Here is a 16,130-nt window from a genome sequence, read left to right as displayed (position 1 = left end):
AGCTCTCTAGACGACCCTCCCTTTCATGGTTATATTCACAAGTTCTCAGGATATTAAGCTTTCCTTTGCAAACTGTCTTTTATGCCTCCCGTCACTGTACACTGATTCTCCAACCTTGAAGTCTAGGTGAACCTCAAGTTCACGAGAACCAGGCGGCCGCTGCAAAGATACTCAACAATGGCAGAATACTGCACAAAGACTGACGAGATGTTAAGCAGCGAGTATGGAGACTTTTCCAATATGCAGAGCACTCCCCTCTCTCCTTCATGTGAGAAGAGCCACCCACACAACCAGGGAACTTTCCAAGGGACCTATCCTGTCACAGGCACAACTAGCCAGAACTTTGCTGCTCGCATAGTAAGATATACTTTTAACCTCCCAGGTCACAAGATCAAAAGCTAAATCGAAATCAATTTAACTTGACCTAGACCCCCGAAATGAGCGTGCGGAAAACGCTTCCTGACGGATACACAAGCCAGCCCAGTTACAAAGCGCCACCACCAGCTCCTGAACGCAGCAACCGTTACCAAATAAACCAAATCAATACCAGCAACAAGAAAAACATCACGAATCCCAAGATGAGCTACACTCCTCATTGGGGGGGACATAATCACACAAATAGACATATGGCACCCGCCAATGTCAGGGGTGGACAGCTGGATGACTACCATATGCATATGCAACCGCCAGCGCATATGACTAGCTATCATACTTCAGAATTTACAAATCCTCCTGGGAATATGCCCATGCAGGCCGCGGCCGTTGCACCAGCTATGTTTCGCCGCCAGATGATGTACAATAGACCTAACACCTTTGCTCCCTACCGTCCAGCATACGAGCCTCAGCCATGGGGAGGTCCCCCAGGTCCCCAGCCTATACTCCATCAGCCTCAACGCCCAGAAGGAATTCAAAATTACAATTACCAGCCAGCATTTCCTCAGCAAAACCCAAATGTTCCTCGAGAGGTGATTCAAGCAGGAACACATCGACAAACTCCTGAAGTTGGCAGACAGAGGGAGGCACAGCCTGCGCCAAGCACCATCAATACCGGTGGGATCTGTAATACTGGCACGGTTGTAACTTCGGAAGCTATTCCGGGAGCTTCTCGCCCTGGGACAGCACCTGGTCCCCCCGATGCTGGCAACGGCAAATGGGCTGATGGTCCTGTGACTCCTGTCCATGTACTAGAGGCAGAGAGGAGCAAAGATCGGCACAGTTCTCGTTTGGAGACACAAAAGACGCACCTATCAACTATTCTTAAAGAAGCGGTGGAGAAGGCATTTACCAGGGGCATTCTTGAAGGTCATAGCAGATTATTCTCAGAGATCTCCAGAGAGCTTTGCGAGAGCAAGACCATCTTCGGATTCCCAGCAACTCTTCCTGAAGGCAAGACGACAGAGGAGATAGTCAAGATTGTCTTTGACAGCCTAGGAGCATTGTTCAAGCGCTGTCCGCCTGTTGAGGACCATCCCGGTGTGAAACTGACTCGAAAATGGCTCGAAAGCAAGCTTCATCTTGACGCTCAGCGGGTGTTGTCGTCCACCAATGGAGCACAGTCATCTCGAGCAAACAGCTTTGCAACAGGTATCCAAACAAGTGATACTGAAACCGCGCTACAGCACACGCAAGCTACGGGAGATGCTAAGTCTCCTAAACGCGGCAACAAAGATGGAACGGCCAAGACTCCACGGAGCTCTGGAAAGTCTCAAGGCGGTAAACGCAATAAACGCAAACCTGCAGACTTCACCATCTTAGGCGAAGCCGCACAGTACGAATATGAAGGGAAGAGAAGTACCTCTTACAAATGCTCTGATAATCAAACCCGTATCTTGAGTCCAGAAATCGCCAAGGAACTGATGCAGCGGGAGCAAGCAAATAACAGCACTGGCACAGATTCGACCACGGTCACGCCATCTCCTCATACAAACACGAATTCTAAGCGCAAATCTGTATCAAACGGTGGTCAAGCATCTGCGTCGAAGAAGATTAAGACTACTCACTCATCGGACCAAACTACTGTGACCCATGCATATAGCGGCGCATCAGGAATCGTAAATCCGCCTGATTTGAGCCTTGCTCCAGGCAATGAGAAGCAAATCGCAGGTGGAGAGCCGGTTCAGGGGCATAAATTTCAAGAATATATGGACAATTTGAGCCAGGCAAGTTCCAGTAACAGTCTTCATACCACCGCGGCTGGTGCAAAGCCGGACAATGTGGTAGTCAGCCCACAGCAAGAGCTGCAGCAAAAGCAAATGATCGCTCCGGGTCCAAACAATGAGACCTTTTCTTCTCTGAATGTTGATGATTTGTTTGACTGGAACCTATTTGAGACGGAAATGGGCTACGATTCTATTCAGCAAGATGAGTCTACCGAACGAGAGCCAGCTCCTGCTCTTGCTCAAGAGAAGAGCGATGTCACCGCCACCGCACCAGAGAAACAACCGACGATAAATTCCAAAGAAAAAAGAATCAAGGAGCTCATCCAAATGGACAAGGGCCTGCCATTTGGGCTGATCGAGGATTTCATGACCCCTAAGGCAGGGAGTATCTACGGGGTAGTCCGAGATGCCGTGCTACGCAATGATTTCACCGACCAAAGCCGTTTGCTTTTTGATAGTGACTGCCGCGAAGCTGCCAAGGCCGAGTACGATACACATGTACATGAGCAGCTAGGTGTTGCGGCTACGGACGTACCGGAATGGGATGCATCAGTGCGCAACGCCGAGAAACGTCACAACAAGATGCAGAGGCGAATAGAGGAGGAAAAGGCCGCAGCCGAGCGCCGTAGAGAAGCAGAAGCCCGTTTAGAAGCCGAGAAGCGCAAAACAGACTTGGAAGACCAAGAGATCGCAGCTGCATTGACAAAAGCCATGGAGGAGCCAAACACAGAAACAATTCCTGTTGTCGACACCCATGAGCCTCAACCGGCGGCAACAATCGCGAACGCTGCCGTGGTCCAGGACACTGCTTACGTGACGGAGAATGATCCTTTGTTCCAAGACCCAGGGTCCGTTGATGCCACCGGCTTGTGTCATGGCGCAGTTGGAGAGAACAATGGAAACGAGGTGGAAGACGACTTTGATTTTATGGCGAGGCAGCAGTTTGAGGCAAACGAGCTTGGCGACATGGCGTGGTTGAATGAAGACATCTTTTCGTAAGACGCCAAGCCACTACAAACAATAAGGTCGATACGACGATTAAGGGTAATACCAAGCATATTTACAGTACGAAGAAGGGGGATGGACAAAGCAACAAAGATGGGAAGAAAGCACACATTATTGTGAAGCTCTATGGTCAGGTTGAATGACGAAAGCCCAAACGTCTCACGACAAGGCAGTGAGCAGCAGGAGGGAATCAAAGAAAGAGTCATAAATGCAAGGGAAGCACACTTTCACTTTGCAGAGCATTCGTCTCTGACGGTTTAGTTTAGTTTAGTTTAGTTTTGTTTTGTTTTTTTTGGAAGTCTTAAAGGGTGAGCATCCATATTGTGCTTGGACAAAGGCATAGCTGCACAGAACCAATGATTAGATTAGGCAGGCAAGACAGAGCCGGAATTCAGTGTTTGTACACACCATAGCCTTAGTAGACTTAGACTTGCAGAATAGAATTTATAACACAATGGTGCGGTGTAATGTTGTCTCGGCCTTAAAAGGATGCTAAATATAGAGAGGGCAGAAAAGGGTCCAGACCGTTGGAGACTGTGTGTCTTCGTTCCTGGCGAGGTACTGGAATGGACGAGACATGCGAGGTATCGACAGTAAAATGAATGTTCAAGTTGCGAGAGAGCACGAAGATGAAGTCGCAAGAAGTGCTGCCAAGGTAGGCAGCTGGATTATTTGCAGTTCTAGTATGCCGATACATATCATACACTCCGGTATTGTGCACTTGAAATAGTGGACTATGCCGGTAATACTGGACTGGCAAGTAACAGACATTTTGATGGGATCTCGTCTTCAGGTATCCGGACGTTGTTGATGCTTTGCAAGTCAAGTTGAGATAGAGAGTCTGGGCGCACTTGACGGGCCGAACAGGATGTTACAGTGGCGTCTTCGTTCCTGCTTGTTTTCCGGTTTTCTTTTCTTTTTATTTTCGTGAAGAATAATCTTCCTGCTCCCGGTGGAATCCCAGTGCCAGGCAAGCGGCCAGATCAAGGTAATCTACAGTAAAGCTACCAGAGGCATAAGACATGTCTAAGACATGGAGTTCACCGTCTCAACAAGCCCTTCAGCCAGATGGTCAGAAGGGCTGCGGGGAGGCGTCGGCTTAATATCGAGAGTTTGAGACCACAAGTGTATGTCTCATGAGCCAACCTAAAGCCATTTTACTCCGTTTTCGAAGAATTCCCGGTGGCACGTTCAGTGCAAGAGTTAGAGTATACCGGCCGAGTACGGAGTAAAGCCCAGCCACATCGCGGCAAGGTCATGGTGAATGCTTTTTTCTTTTCCCGCTGTTCAATTCTGGTGCGGGGACCATCCATGTCGAGTCTGCTGCAAGGTCGAAAGATTTCTGCACTGATACGATACAGTACTGCATTGTACCGTTGATGAGAAGTGATAGGCTGACACCCAAGGTCAAGGGATTGACCAGGAGGACCCTTGCGCCAGGGCCACAGGTCAAGTGGATTAGTTGGAGGGTAACCGGCATATGCGTTACATGCCCGTTTCCTTCATACATGAGCGTGAGCGTGGGATGTTCATGTATCATGTATCATGTATCATGTATATGTATGCCGGGGAAGAGATGCGGGGAAATGACACAAGAGGCCTTGAGTGTAATACACATTGCGAGGAGGTCGATTTCATCAAGATGGCGGATAGCTGGCAAGTAACGACGGCAAGTACATTTGGACTGGTTGTTGATCTTTGAGCATGGATTGGGAGCTGTGGCAAACACTGACCTCCGGAAGTCATGACTGGAGAAGATTTGAATGTTGATAGCAGCACATAGACTTGTAGGGCCAATGTGCGGAGTACAGGCGTCTGGTCTGGTCAATACGCTCAATTGGGGATGTGGACGTGGACGTGGAGGTGGACGTGGAGCCATCAAGATGATTCCAGTGGAGCAGTGCCATCTAAGATGACATGGAGAGACGGCCGCAATATCAATTTGATGTTTGAGAGCCGCTTCTTGGTACGCAAACCTCCGATGGATGCAGGCTGCACGAAATTGCGTGGTGCTCAAGCTGAAATACGAAAGTCCCGATTTTTTACAGCACCAACAACCAAGTGTCAAGTCAGTGCGTGCAATACACAAAGTACCAGACCAGACATTTGATGGACCAGACTGCACATATGTACAGTAATAGCCGACCTCCACACAACTGCGTCAGTTAAGTACAGGGGCATGATGCTGCTGCTGCTGCTGCTGCTGCTGATGATGATGATGCATCAATCAAATGTCATCTACTCCGTACGCACGCACGGCCACATCCATGATAAGCTGCCGTGTGAATCCACACGGCATGCATTATCCGATCGACCAATTCATCAGGTCAAGTGTCTGGTGCGGCTGCAGCTTGACTGCAATTGCAGTTGGGCCGAGCTCAGGCAATGAATTGAATTCCAGTCCAGTCCAGTCAAGTCAAGTCAAGTCAAGTCAAGTCCACTCGTCTTGATGAGTCTTGACCTTGTTGGGTACAAGTTTGTCAAGCTGCACCAAAGAGTCACACGACCTTGAAACGGGTTGGCTAAACTCCACAATTTTCAACGCTGGTGCAGGAAGAGCCGGTCGACTTTGGATGACTGGTTGACTAGCCACGGGCGTGGGCGTGGGCGTAGGCGTGGACGTGGAGACCAGTTGACTTGAACCAAAAAGTCTGGTCTCAGTGTCCTGGTCTGGCTGGTCTGGTGGTTTGTTTTCCTGTCTAGTTGAACTGACAGTTGAACTGACAATTCATCAAGTCTGGTGTGGTCAGGTCTGGTCACATTTCTCAAAATTGACCTTGAAGCCCAGCGCGTTTCTTCTCCACAATGTGGCGGGAGCGGGGCCAGGCTGTTGGCCAGACTTGCCAGATTGACAGACCAGACCAGACCAGGCCAGGCTGGCAGGGCAGGGCAGGGCAGGCTAGCACCAGATCAGACTTGACTTCATTGTCAACATTGAACCCTGTCCATCTGTCCATCTCACTGTCTTTCTCTGTCTGTCTGCCGGTTTCGAACAGTACTGCCAGCCGCGCAACTAAAGTCTCCACGCTTAGTCTGGGTTGCTCTCGCCGGCATAGCCTTATCGGAGGCCAGAGCGGACCAGAGCAGAGCAGACTGAGTTTTCTATTGACTCCATCGTCATTCAGCTGAGCCGACTGAACAATGGTGTCCAAGCGAACCACCGAGTTTCGGCAGACATCAATGTTGAGAAGGATTCGTGGCTCAACTGGACTGGACTTCTTGCATCAATGTCCCTTTTTTTTTTTTTTTTTTTTTTTTTTTTTTCTTCAGCTTTTGCTGCCTGTCCTCCTCGTCTGTACACATCTCTTCCTCTGACTTGAGTCTCTTGGTTTTCACAAGACCATTCTCCACGATTATTAAGGCCCAAACTTTGTCTCTCTCCCTTCCCTTGTCAAGTCAAGTGTCTTGCCTGTCTGTCTGAGCCGCCGTCCGGGGTCTGTCCTGACCCCCTCCATGTCCTTTGCTGTCAATCGGCTGCGCCCAGTGTCTCAGTTTTTTTTGGTCTGTCGAATCTGGTGTTGGCCACAAGCACAGACTCGATGCATGCGTGCGGACCGGACGCACATTAACATTGACATTGACCTTGACACACTCGTGCACACACACAGAGACACACACACGGACGCACACTCACACTCACACGCGGACACGCACAATCCTGCGAACCCGTTGGTATCAATTCATCAGTCACGTCCAGCTCAGAGCATCAAGCTGATAGTGCCAGACAGAATAATACACCAGACATCCCCTTGTCAGATCCCAAACTGATCGACGCTGCCCGCCTGCCCGCCTGCCCGCCCGCCTGCCTGCAACCTGCGCCGCTGGGCTTGGACCCAGACTACCTAGCCGTGACGGCATTTGCGTGCCAAAAATCCCACCTCGGTCTGGTCTGGTCTGATCACATCCGATCACATTTGATCCAAAATTGACGAGCAACGACAAAACGACTGTGGCGAAACCATCGGCCGCCACACAAGCAACCACCAGCATCATCATTGGCACTTGACCGCTACCGGCCTGGTGAGCAACGGCTGCACCAACTTTGACTCTTGACGCCCACCTCTCGCCCACCTCTCGCCCAGACGCCATTTCCAGCTTGAGCCCTGGCCCCATCAATCAGCTTGACCACCAAATCAACCACCATCTTCCACCCAGCCCAGTCTGCTGTCAATTCTGCGTGTGGTCTGCTCTGGTCTGGTTTGCTCTGGTCTGTCTCGCTCAATTGACATCAAATTTGATCGTCCACTCTCCAGCTCCCGGAGTGAGCCACCGCCCAGAAGCAGCCAGCTTCCAACGCCATGGCCCAGAACCATGTCCACAGCCCACCGTCCTCGTCGAGTAAGTTGAGTCCATGTCAGTCATTCATTGATTCATTGCCGTCTAGTCCCCTCCAATCTTAGCTTCATCTTGCGGCCTCAATGGCGACGCCATCTACTTGGAATTTTTCCCGTGTTTGGTTGCTTTAACCCTTCTTTCTCCTCCCTTTTTACTTCCTCTCTCTTCTTCCTTCTTCGTGTTGCTGCGCACATCTTTATTTTCTCTCCTTCTGATTTACATCCCTCGGTTTCATCATCAACATCGTCGTCTTGCATTCCTCACCCCCTCTACTTGGTCTGCGGCTCACCAGTGTGGCGTCGACCGACCCTCACCCTCTCCATCACCATCACACTACTCTCGCACGTTGCAACCGCCGCGACCCTCGCTGTTATCACCCCACGCGACTTCACCTCACCGAGTTTGGTCCGGGCAGTCTGGTCTGTTAGTTGCGTCGTGTCGGTCGTGTCGTGTCGTGTTCTGCTGTGTTGTGTTGTGCTCTGTCGTAATCGTGGCACGTCGCACACTCCAGCACAGATCCAGTTCCCGAACTATATCACCGGCCTTTGGTCGCTCTCGATTCACTTTGCCCGCACTCTAGGTCCAGGTTCGCCTCCCTGCCAGCCCTCTTACATAGGCCAGTCCCTGTGTACGGAGTACAGAGCACCACGTCTAAAGCTCGCCACTTCAACGTCATTTTGTGCCTTTCCCCGACACAATTGACCATTTTATGGCCAGCGAGCCACCGCCCTTTCATCAATTGATTTCTTCATCACACGCTATTGATCTTTTACGCCTTGTCCTCTGATTTGGAGCCGAGTATTCGCCTGCCGGCGCCATCCCGACAGACCGGGGACAATAAGCGACAACTAACCGAGCATGGCTGTACGGCATCTCCGACACCAACGAAGAGAATTTTGAGACCACGACAACCTATGTTTTGTTCTACGTCGTTGATTTTAAGTCTGCCTGTCACTGTTTTGGCTAGTCGCCACGATTAGGTTCACGGGCCTCCCGTCTCGGCGTTCACTTTTCGTCGTCTTTTTACCCGTCTCGTCCCACAATCGTTGACACCATCGACTTTCCTCCTCACATTGCACTTCTTTTGTCCATGCAAAGTTGGGTACCATTAAACTAACCTGTGTCGCTTTCCATCGAGTATAGAGCGTGAGGACGCCATAGCGTCCCCTGCGCTGTCTCAGGATAAGGAGAAACACAGACGAACTTCACAATCAGTACAGCCAGTATTAGGTCCCAGCGAGTCCGCCAAAATCTCAGCCATGATCTTCTCCGACTTTTACAGAAGTCCTCGCTCGCCTTTGTCCAAGCTTCGCCTACACCATCCCCAACTTCCCGTTCAGCTGCCTACGACACCCCCAGAGTGGGTTGCCGATGAGTATGCCGACCTCCTCAGCAAAGACAAATCCAAACAAAAGGATGCTGTGAAGCGCTACCTGACTGACAAAGTTCGCAATGACTGGGAATTCACCTGGCCCCCTGCCATCCCCGAGGAAGGGTTGGTTTCTGAGCTTGACGAGCAACTTGCAGCCGTCGAGCTACCAAACCATGACGTCCCTCCAACGCAAAACGCAGAGCCTCAGCCTATTGCTAGTGAAGAAGATGGATATAAAGGGGAGGAAGGCACGGAGCTCGACGAGTCCCAATCTGATATTGGTCAAGGCAATGCTATTGACGATGATAATGATGACGCCGAGTCCGTGTACAGTGTAATGTCAGAAGACGCAATACACTACCGCCCCCGAACGGAATGGACATCGGATCTGTCAGACGATGAGGACTTACCGTCAAAATCATCACCCTTTCGCTTCGACAACCCGGAATCCATCCAGTCGACTGTTCAGGAAATTGTCCAGGCAAAAAAGGCTCGTAGAAGACGTGCTCTGCGAGAAGAGATGGGATGGAATGAGGGACTCGCCTGCTTTGAGGCACGCCGCAATGCCTGGACTGCTGCGAAGACGGTTCGTGTTCGGAGCAAGCCTTTAACCACGCCTCCAGCATCGCCACGATCCCCAAGACGATTCTTCTTCCGTCGCTCAATGTCTGGGTCGCCACCGAATCCCGCCGCCGCAGTGGTTTCCCAAACTGGGGATAGCTGCGGTGCGATATCCGACTCTTCGTCCGTTTCAAAGGATGCGGAAAAGGGCCTGCAGAAACATCGAAGCACCGATTCATCCGCGTCTGACTCAACCAAGGGCTTTGTTTACCCCGTCGAGACCTTACTCCCCATTGGACAACCACTACTGCCGCCTTCAAATCCCCTGCGAGCTTCCATTTCCCCAGCTGTTTACCTGAGCCTTTATGACAAGGTCATCTTGCACAACCTACAGCCGGCATGCCCCATAAATCTGTCCGACATGTTGCGGTCTTGTGTCGCCGGATGGAAGCGAGATGGCGAATGGCCGCCTCGTGGATCCGCACCCGATCCAATGCCGGGGTCCCGAAAGAAGAAGAAGAAGCCATCCACTGCGACCAATGACAATAACGGAAACGGCGTTAGGCGCCTGAGTTTTGGAATCCTTGGGCGTGACAGGGATGAAGAGACCGGCACTAGCAAAGGCATTCGACGCAGCCTGCAGAGAGCGCTTGGAATTGGTGTCATGGCTGGCATGGGAGAGGCGTGAGTTCCGGGTTGATTGTTCACGTCTCGGGGACGACGCAACGTTTATGATTTTCATGGAGGAACTGTATAATGACGAAGAGATGGGATATACCAGCTGGTACGAGAGATTTTCTGAGACGGAAACCTTTCAAGTATACGTCTCAGCGTGTTGCATTTATGGCTGTTAGCTTGGCGCAGGACACACATTACACATATCGACTTGCATATACCCTTGCATGGACAGTATCTGGTTTAGGAGGTGGAATGGCAAATACCAATCATTTATATGGAGTACCGATCATAGGGTTCAATGATTACTTTTTAACCTGCATAGTTCTGCATTTATCAAGTTGAGTTGATCATCTGAGATGTTATGTTAAACCAGACGTTCACACACTACCAGGAGTGTCAAATCTCCGCACACGTTTCGAACAAATAGGTTTGAAAATGCTGCCATGGTAGATCGAAAACACGACTTATTGATTTGATTGCGACCATGTCGATACACGGCATACTAATACGAACCATCAAAAAGTTCTAGAAAAGGGTCCCTCTAGGCTCACGAACCAAAAGTCTTGCCACATCAGCCAAATCCAACAACAACTTCTCTGCATACTCTGCCCAGCTCTCCATAGTGACAATCTCCAACGTCATGCTATCTCCGTCAATGAAAGCCTGGATTTTCCACTCCCGCAGCGGCTCCTCGTGAGGATACACGGTTTCCATCCGGCTACTGGCATTTGCAAATGGTAGTGTTTCCACATGCGCTACATCCTGGTGGACGACGGAATCAAACCAATCCGGCGTAGATTCTGGCCAATCGGTGCATTTGTCTCTAATTTCGGAGAGTCCCATACCCTCGTGGGCCGACGAGGCAACATGCTGGTGCTGAATGTGTGCCAGAAGATCCGCCACAGTCCATGACGGCTCAAACTTTACACGCACCGGGACGTATTGCCAGCATGGCCCAGTGACGGCATCGGCGTTGGGGAAATCAATGTTTCGACCACTTACGACTTCACCGAATGTGACATCTTGGAGGGACAAGCGACGTGCCAGGCATAATGCCCAAGCCGCGGTTGGTAGAGTAGCAACGGTGACGTCTCTGGGCCTGGAGGAGATGTCCACCGTGTGATGGATAGCGAAATGGTTCGTCTTTTCGACGGGAATCTCGGGCTTCAGAATGGTCATGGCCGAGCCTGCAAGCAAATCCTTCCAATATTGCGTGCTTTCGGGAACATTGTGTTGTAGAACATGTCCCACATATGCTGAGAAAGGAACAGACTCTTGCACTGGTCTGTTCTCGTAGAGAGCAGAAAGCTGCTTCAGTAGAATAGGGAGGCATATCTCGTCGTACTGCGCGTGAGAGAGTCTGAAAATCAAGCATGATTTGCCAGTCGCGAACTTCACCAGGAACCATTTCACAAAGCTTGACCCGAGTGGCATGTCAGATAGAACATCGGCTCGACATACATGTCTGGCGTAATCTTCAATAGACACTGTACTGTTATCGGGGCAGTCGATAATAAACTCAGCGTTTAATGCTTCTAGAACAGCGCTGTAACACTGTCCATTGTGCTCGATGAATACAGTCCGCAGAATCTCGTTGCGAGACACGAGTTCCGCGCAAGCGTGTCTGAGATGGTCCTCGTCTACTGCTTCGTCAAAGTACATCAACTCATAGCGAGCAGAATATCTAGGAATCTGTGTCGTTCCCCTGACAGCAATTTCCTGCAAGGGGCGCGTTGGAAGGATATCGAGCAGATTGGCTTCCTTGTTTGCTAGTTGCGGCCTAACAATAGTTTCAACAAACTCAGAGGTATTGATATCCCCGAGCAGCGAAAAGGCAGCTGGTTTCTCGGTTGGACTGGCTTGAGTAATAATTTCCTCCATGACGCTCGCCATGTCGTACAGCGTACGTTTCTGAAACATTTGCACGACGGTTAGTTTGACGCCATCTGCGCGAGCCTCTGAAACGAGCTTCATGGCGGTAATGGAATCACCACCTAGAAGAAAGAAGTTATCGTTTAGGCCGATATTTTCCTCATTTATATGCAGCACTCGACTCCATAGACTGCGAAGCTTCTTTTGCCGGCGGGAAGTAGCAGATACTCGCTTCACAACCGTTTGGGCCGCGGTTCCATTGAGAGGCTGTGTCGGATTCAAATCAACTGACTGAAGGTGTCCGTCTGTAGTGTACTTTGCCAGCTTTCCAGTCCTGTAAAACTTGGTCTCGCCAATTTCATGGAATTCCCTGGTCCAAGAAGGCGGTGATATAGATGGGAGAGCCGGAGGAGATACCGTTTGTACAACTACCTCCCCAACCGCGCCTGCAGGACGTAGTTTATTCACATCTTTGGGATCAACAATGTAAACACCCTCGACTCCCTGATAATCGTTTAGCAGAGCATCCTGCCTAGTAGAATTAACGAGGTCTTTCAAGACGAGCAAGTCGTCTGCAGTAAGACATTCGATGTCACCGACGCAACCAAGCCCGCTCTGACAAAGTGCCTGGGAGACACTCTTGAACTGATTTAGCGCTCTCTGCATAGTGACAGACGAAATCGTCGCAGAATCGAAGCTAGCCATGACCAGAAATCCGTTCGGGTCAATGGAACACACCAACATCAGGGAATACGTGTTAAACTTCAAGGCTTCCTGCGCTGCCTCAGAATCACCAGCTGGCACCAGGCGATTTGCTGGCAAATCTTGCTCCGGAACTGGATCATTCGCGGTGCTGGGGTGTAGAACCAGTCCAGTCTTAAGTTCACACGCGTCAAAGGCATCAGGGCTGAGTCGGCGGATGTGCTGAAGGCCGAAGTGCTCATGCGGAATCTGTTCGACTGTTTGTTCCTGGATGGTTTGGAGATATTCGGCAACAGAAATTTCACTATCAACCTGCACTCGCACTGGAACAGTAGTGATCATGGGTCCTTCAATCTCTTCTGCGCCGATAATGGCTGCATTTCGGCCAGTTAGTGTTTCCCCAAAGACGACATCCTCGTTATTACTGTATTGAGAGGCGACATATGCCCATGCGGCTCGGATAACCGTAGCAACAGTTGTATTTCCCGCGGAGAGTTTGTCAAGGGAAACGTATTCCTCGAGAAGTGAGTCTGCTTTGGCCTGATATCCGGGGAATGGATGCGACGGGAACTGGGGACCATTGGCTCCATGTAATTGCTCTCGCCAATACATTTCTGAATCCCCCTTATCCATGTCGCAGAGATATTTGATGAAATCCTTGAATCCTGCCGGTCGTTTGATCGTTTGACCCAAGTAGGCTTTGTTGACTCGATCAACAATTAGCGGCATACACCAACCATCGTATAAGGCGTGGTGCATGGTCAATACGAAGCTAGTTTTTCCGGACTCTTCATCAGTAATAACTGCGTACCGAACAAGAGGCTGCCCAAGTTCCATGTTCTCACCCCTGTCAGATACAAGATACCCATTCAAGTCTGTTCCGCGGAAGTGGCTGAGTTTCCCTTTGACAACAACTTGTACAAGCCCTCTGCCAGGAACTTGAGCAATTCTCGTACGAAGAATGGGGCAATCATCTTGGGCGGTATCAAATGCCGTGATGAGTCGGTCTGCTGTATCTATATCGGCAAGTTCGACAACACGCTGAGCAATGTAAGCCTCTTTCACCTTGGCCGATAGTGCCATGAGTGCCTCTTGCAATGGAGTACAAGGGTAGATGTCTTCAACAGCATCCGGCTCGATGCTACACAGCTCGCCCGTTTCTTTTCTTGCGGACTCGATGTTCCAACCTTGTTCGAGAAGTGAGAAAGGAGCAATTGGACTTTGAGTCGAGCTGGAAGCAGAAACTGTCATGGCTTTCAATGACATTGCTTCAAGTGTCGGATTCATAAAGACATTGGCGACAGTGAGAGACAAACCATTTTCTCTTGCGGCAGCCACAAGGCGCATAGCTCGCAAAGAGTCTCCTCCTACACCGAAGAAGTTGCTGCTGTTGTATATTTTGATGTTTGGACCCAACACCTTCCTCCATGCCTCAGCTAGCTGCTTCTCTGCTTCCGTTTCTGGGTCTTCTTCTATTTGCGACTCGCTGTTCTGAGCTCCTGCAAACTTTTCTCGGGGGATAGACGCAGCTATTTCGCGTAGTTTCTTCCTGTCCGTCTTCCCCGACACTAGAGTCGGCATTGACTGAAGAGTAAAGAATGCCTGAGGGACCATATACCGTGGTACCTTGGCACCCATGTCTTTGTCTACTGTAGACAAAGCCAATGCCAACTGTTGTGATGGCTCAACCAAAGAGTACTCGGTAGGCATTCCACTGGCATCAGCGAAGGGTTCCGCGATAAAAGCAACCAGAGTCGGTGCTCCGGTAGTTTCAGGCCTGATTACTTCAGCCGCAATCTTAATGCCTCTCGGCAAACAACTTTGAAGGTGATGCTCGACCTCTGTCAACTCTACCCGCTGACCCCTAATCTTCACTTGCTGGTCTTTGCGTCCGACAAACTCTATGGAGCCCAGGTTATTCGACTCGTATCTTACAAGATCACCCGTTTTATACAGACGACCTGTCCGGCCGAAGGCCTCGCTGTTGCCCGCAGTCAGCCATGTTGGATCTTGAATAAATACTTCTGCTGTCTTCTCCGGCTCTCCGAGATATCCAATTCCCACTACTGGGCCTTCGATGAGAAGCTCGCCCACTTCTCCAACCCCCATCAAGATATTGTGGTCGTCTGGGTTCGTGATCCAAGTTGTTCCGCCAACTCCTTTCCCTATACCTCTTGACACATCCAACGTATTGTTGATGGTACATCCGACAGTGCACTCTGATGGACCATAAGCAATGACCAAACTCGTATCTTGACTCCATGTCGCTGCGTCGCTTGACGAAACAGCCTCTCCGCCTAGTCCCAGCACATCCAAAGAAGGAATGATGTCTGCGTCCAAAACTCTAGCCACGGAAGGAGTCATATGAACCATATTTGCTTTGCTCTTACGAATTGCACCGCTGAGGTCGTTCATTCTGTCAGCCTCGGACGGCACACAGACCGTTCCGCCATTGGCAAGGGTGCAAAGCATGCAATCAATGCTGACGTCGAAAGCGTACGATGGAAAATCAAACACCCTCGAATGGGATTTGTATCCCACTGCCTCAGCTCGCGGCAACGCACCGCTGGTGTAGTTTTCGTGTGATATTACTACTCCCTTTGGTTTTCCCGTGCTTCCCGACGTGAAAATGATATACATAGCAGATGAAGCAGGGACTAAAGGTAGAGGTTCAGTGGGCTCGTGTGCAATGTGGTCGAAATATTCTCTTGACACCGCAATGACCTGGCCGGTTCGAGAGATCTTTAGCCCCAGATCCCTTTGAGCCGTGGAAGTTACAATGATGTCTGCTTCGGTTTGTTCCACAATCGTTCGCAGTCGCGCTTCGGGCTGACTTGGATCTGTCAATGAGAATGTGGCACCAGCTTTCATGACTCCCAAGAGCGATACGACTGCCCACATGGACTTTTCGAAACATAGAGGTATTCTGGTTCCGATAGAGACCCCTTTGCGTCTAAGCTGCTCAGCTAAGAGTGTTGATAGCTCATCAACTTCTCGGTATGTCAAACTGCCGTCCCATGATGACACTGCTGCGGCATTTGGTTGCCGTTGCGAAACCTCGCGAATGATGTCATGCATGCATCTCTGTATAAGAGGAGGAAGCTCCTTATTCCAGGTCCATATTTGGTCCAAGTCTCGGTCACTGAGTGTGTGTGTTTGAGTATTTGAATGGTCAGACTTCTTAGGATCGTTCATTTCCGAGTTCTTGTTTGTATTCGGCGGTGCTTCGGACACGGCCGTCGCGCTGGCATCACAATCGATTGCATGCATATTTGTGGTCGTTGTTTCATGAAAATTAAGATAGCTAGCCTCAGAAGGCTTCGATTTGGGAAAGAATGAGGCACAGCAACATGAAGTTTATCCAGTGACAGAAGGAGTCACGGCAGCAACTGTCAGAAGCGACCATATCTAAGCCGGATAACCCAACAGCACTCTCCAAAAGCGCT

The 16,130-nt window shown here is 50.3% G+C and overlaps 4 protein-coding genes across 4 annotated transcripts; 3 read left to right on the top strand and 1 right to left on the bottom strand.

The window, feature by feature from the left end:
* Positions 1-177: 177 nt before the first annotated feature.
* VFPPC_03470 (hypothetical protein) lies at positions 178-3,158 on the top strand (the record flags this gene model as incomplete). The annotated part of the gene is made up of 2 exons (XM_018282967.1): positions 178-357; positions 429-3,158. The coding sequence occupies 2 exons, from the start codon at positions 178-180 to the stop codon at positions 3,156-3,158; spliced, it is 2,910 nt and encodes a 969-aa protein (XP_018147659.1).
* A 4,304-nt stretch (positions 3,159-7,462) lies between these two features.
* On the top strand, positions 7,463-8,201 carry VFPPC_17501 (hypothetical protein; the record flags this gene model as incomplete). The annotated part of the gene is made up of 2 exons (XM_022429204.1): positions 7,463-7,484; positions 7,549-8,201. 2 exons carry the CDS (start codon positions 7,463-7,465, stop codon positions 8,199-8,201), a joined length of 675 nt encoding a protein of 224 aa, XP_022285769.1.
* A 557-nt stretch (positions 8,202-8,758) lies between these two features.
* Positions 8,759-10,120, top strand: VFPPC_03468 (mitochondrial AAA ATPase; the record flags this gene model as incomplete). Its single annotated transcript, XM_018282965.1, has 1 exon — positions 8,759-10,120. One exon carries the CDS (start codon positions 8,759-8,761, stop codon positions 10,118-10,120), a length of 1,362 nt encoding a protein of 453 aa, XP_018147657.1.
* Positions 10,121-10,635: 515 nt separating this feature from the next.
* Positions 10,636-15,954, bottom strand: VFPPC_03467 (nonribosomal peptide synthetase; the record flags this gene model as incomplete). Its single annotated transcript, XM_018282964.1, has 1 exon — positions 10,636-15,954. One exon carries the CDS (start codon positions 15,952-15,954, stop codon positions 10,636-10,638), a length of 5,319 nt encoding a protein of 1,772 aa, XP_018147656.1.
* Between the last annotated feature and the right edge of the window lie 176 nt (positions 15,955-16,130).

Source organism: Pochonia chlamydosporia, chromosome 2 (genome assembly GCF_001653235.2).
Source record: "Pochonia chlamydosporia 170 chromosome 2, whole genome shotgun sequence".
NCBI lineage: Eukaryota > Fungi > Ascomycota > Sordariomycetes > Hypocreales > Clavicipitaceae > Pochonia > Pochonia chlamydosporia.
This window is presented reverse-complemented; position numbering and strand designations above follow the sequence as displayed.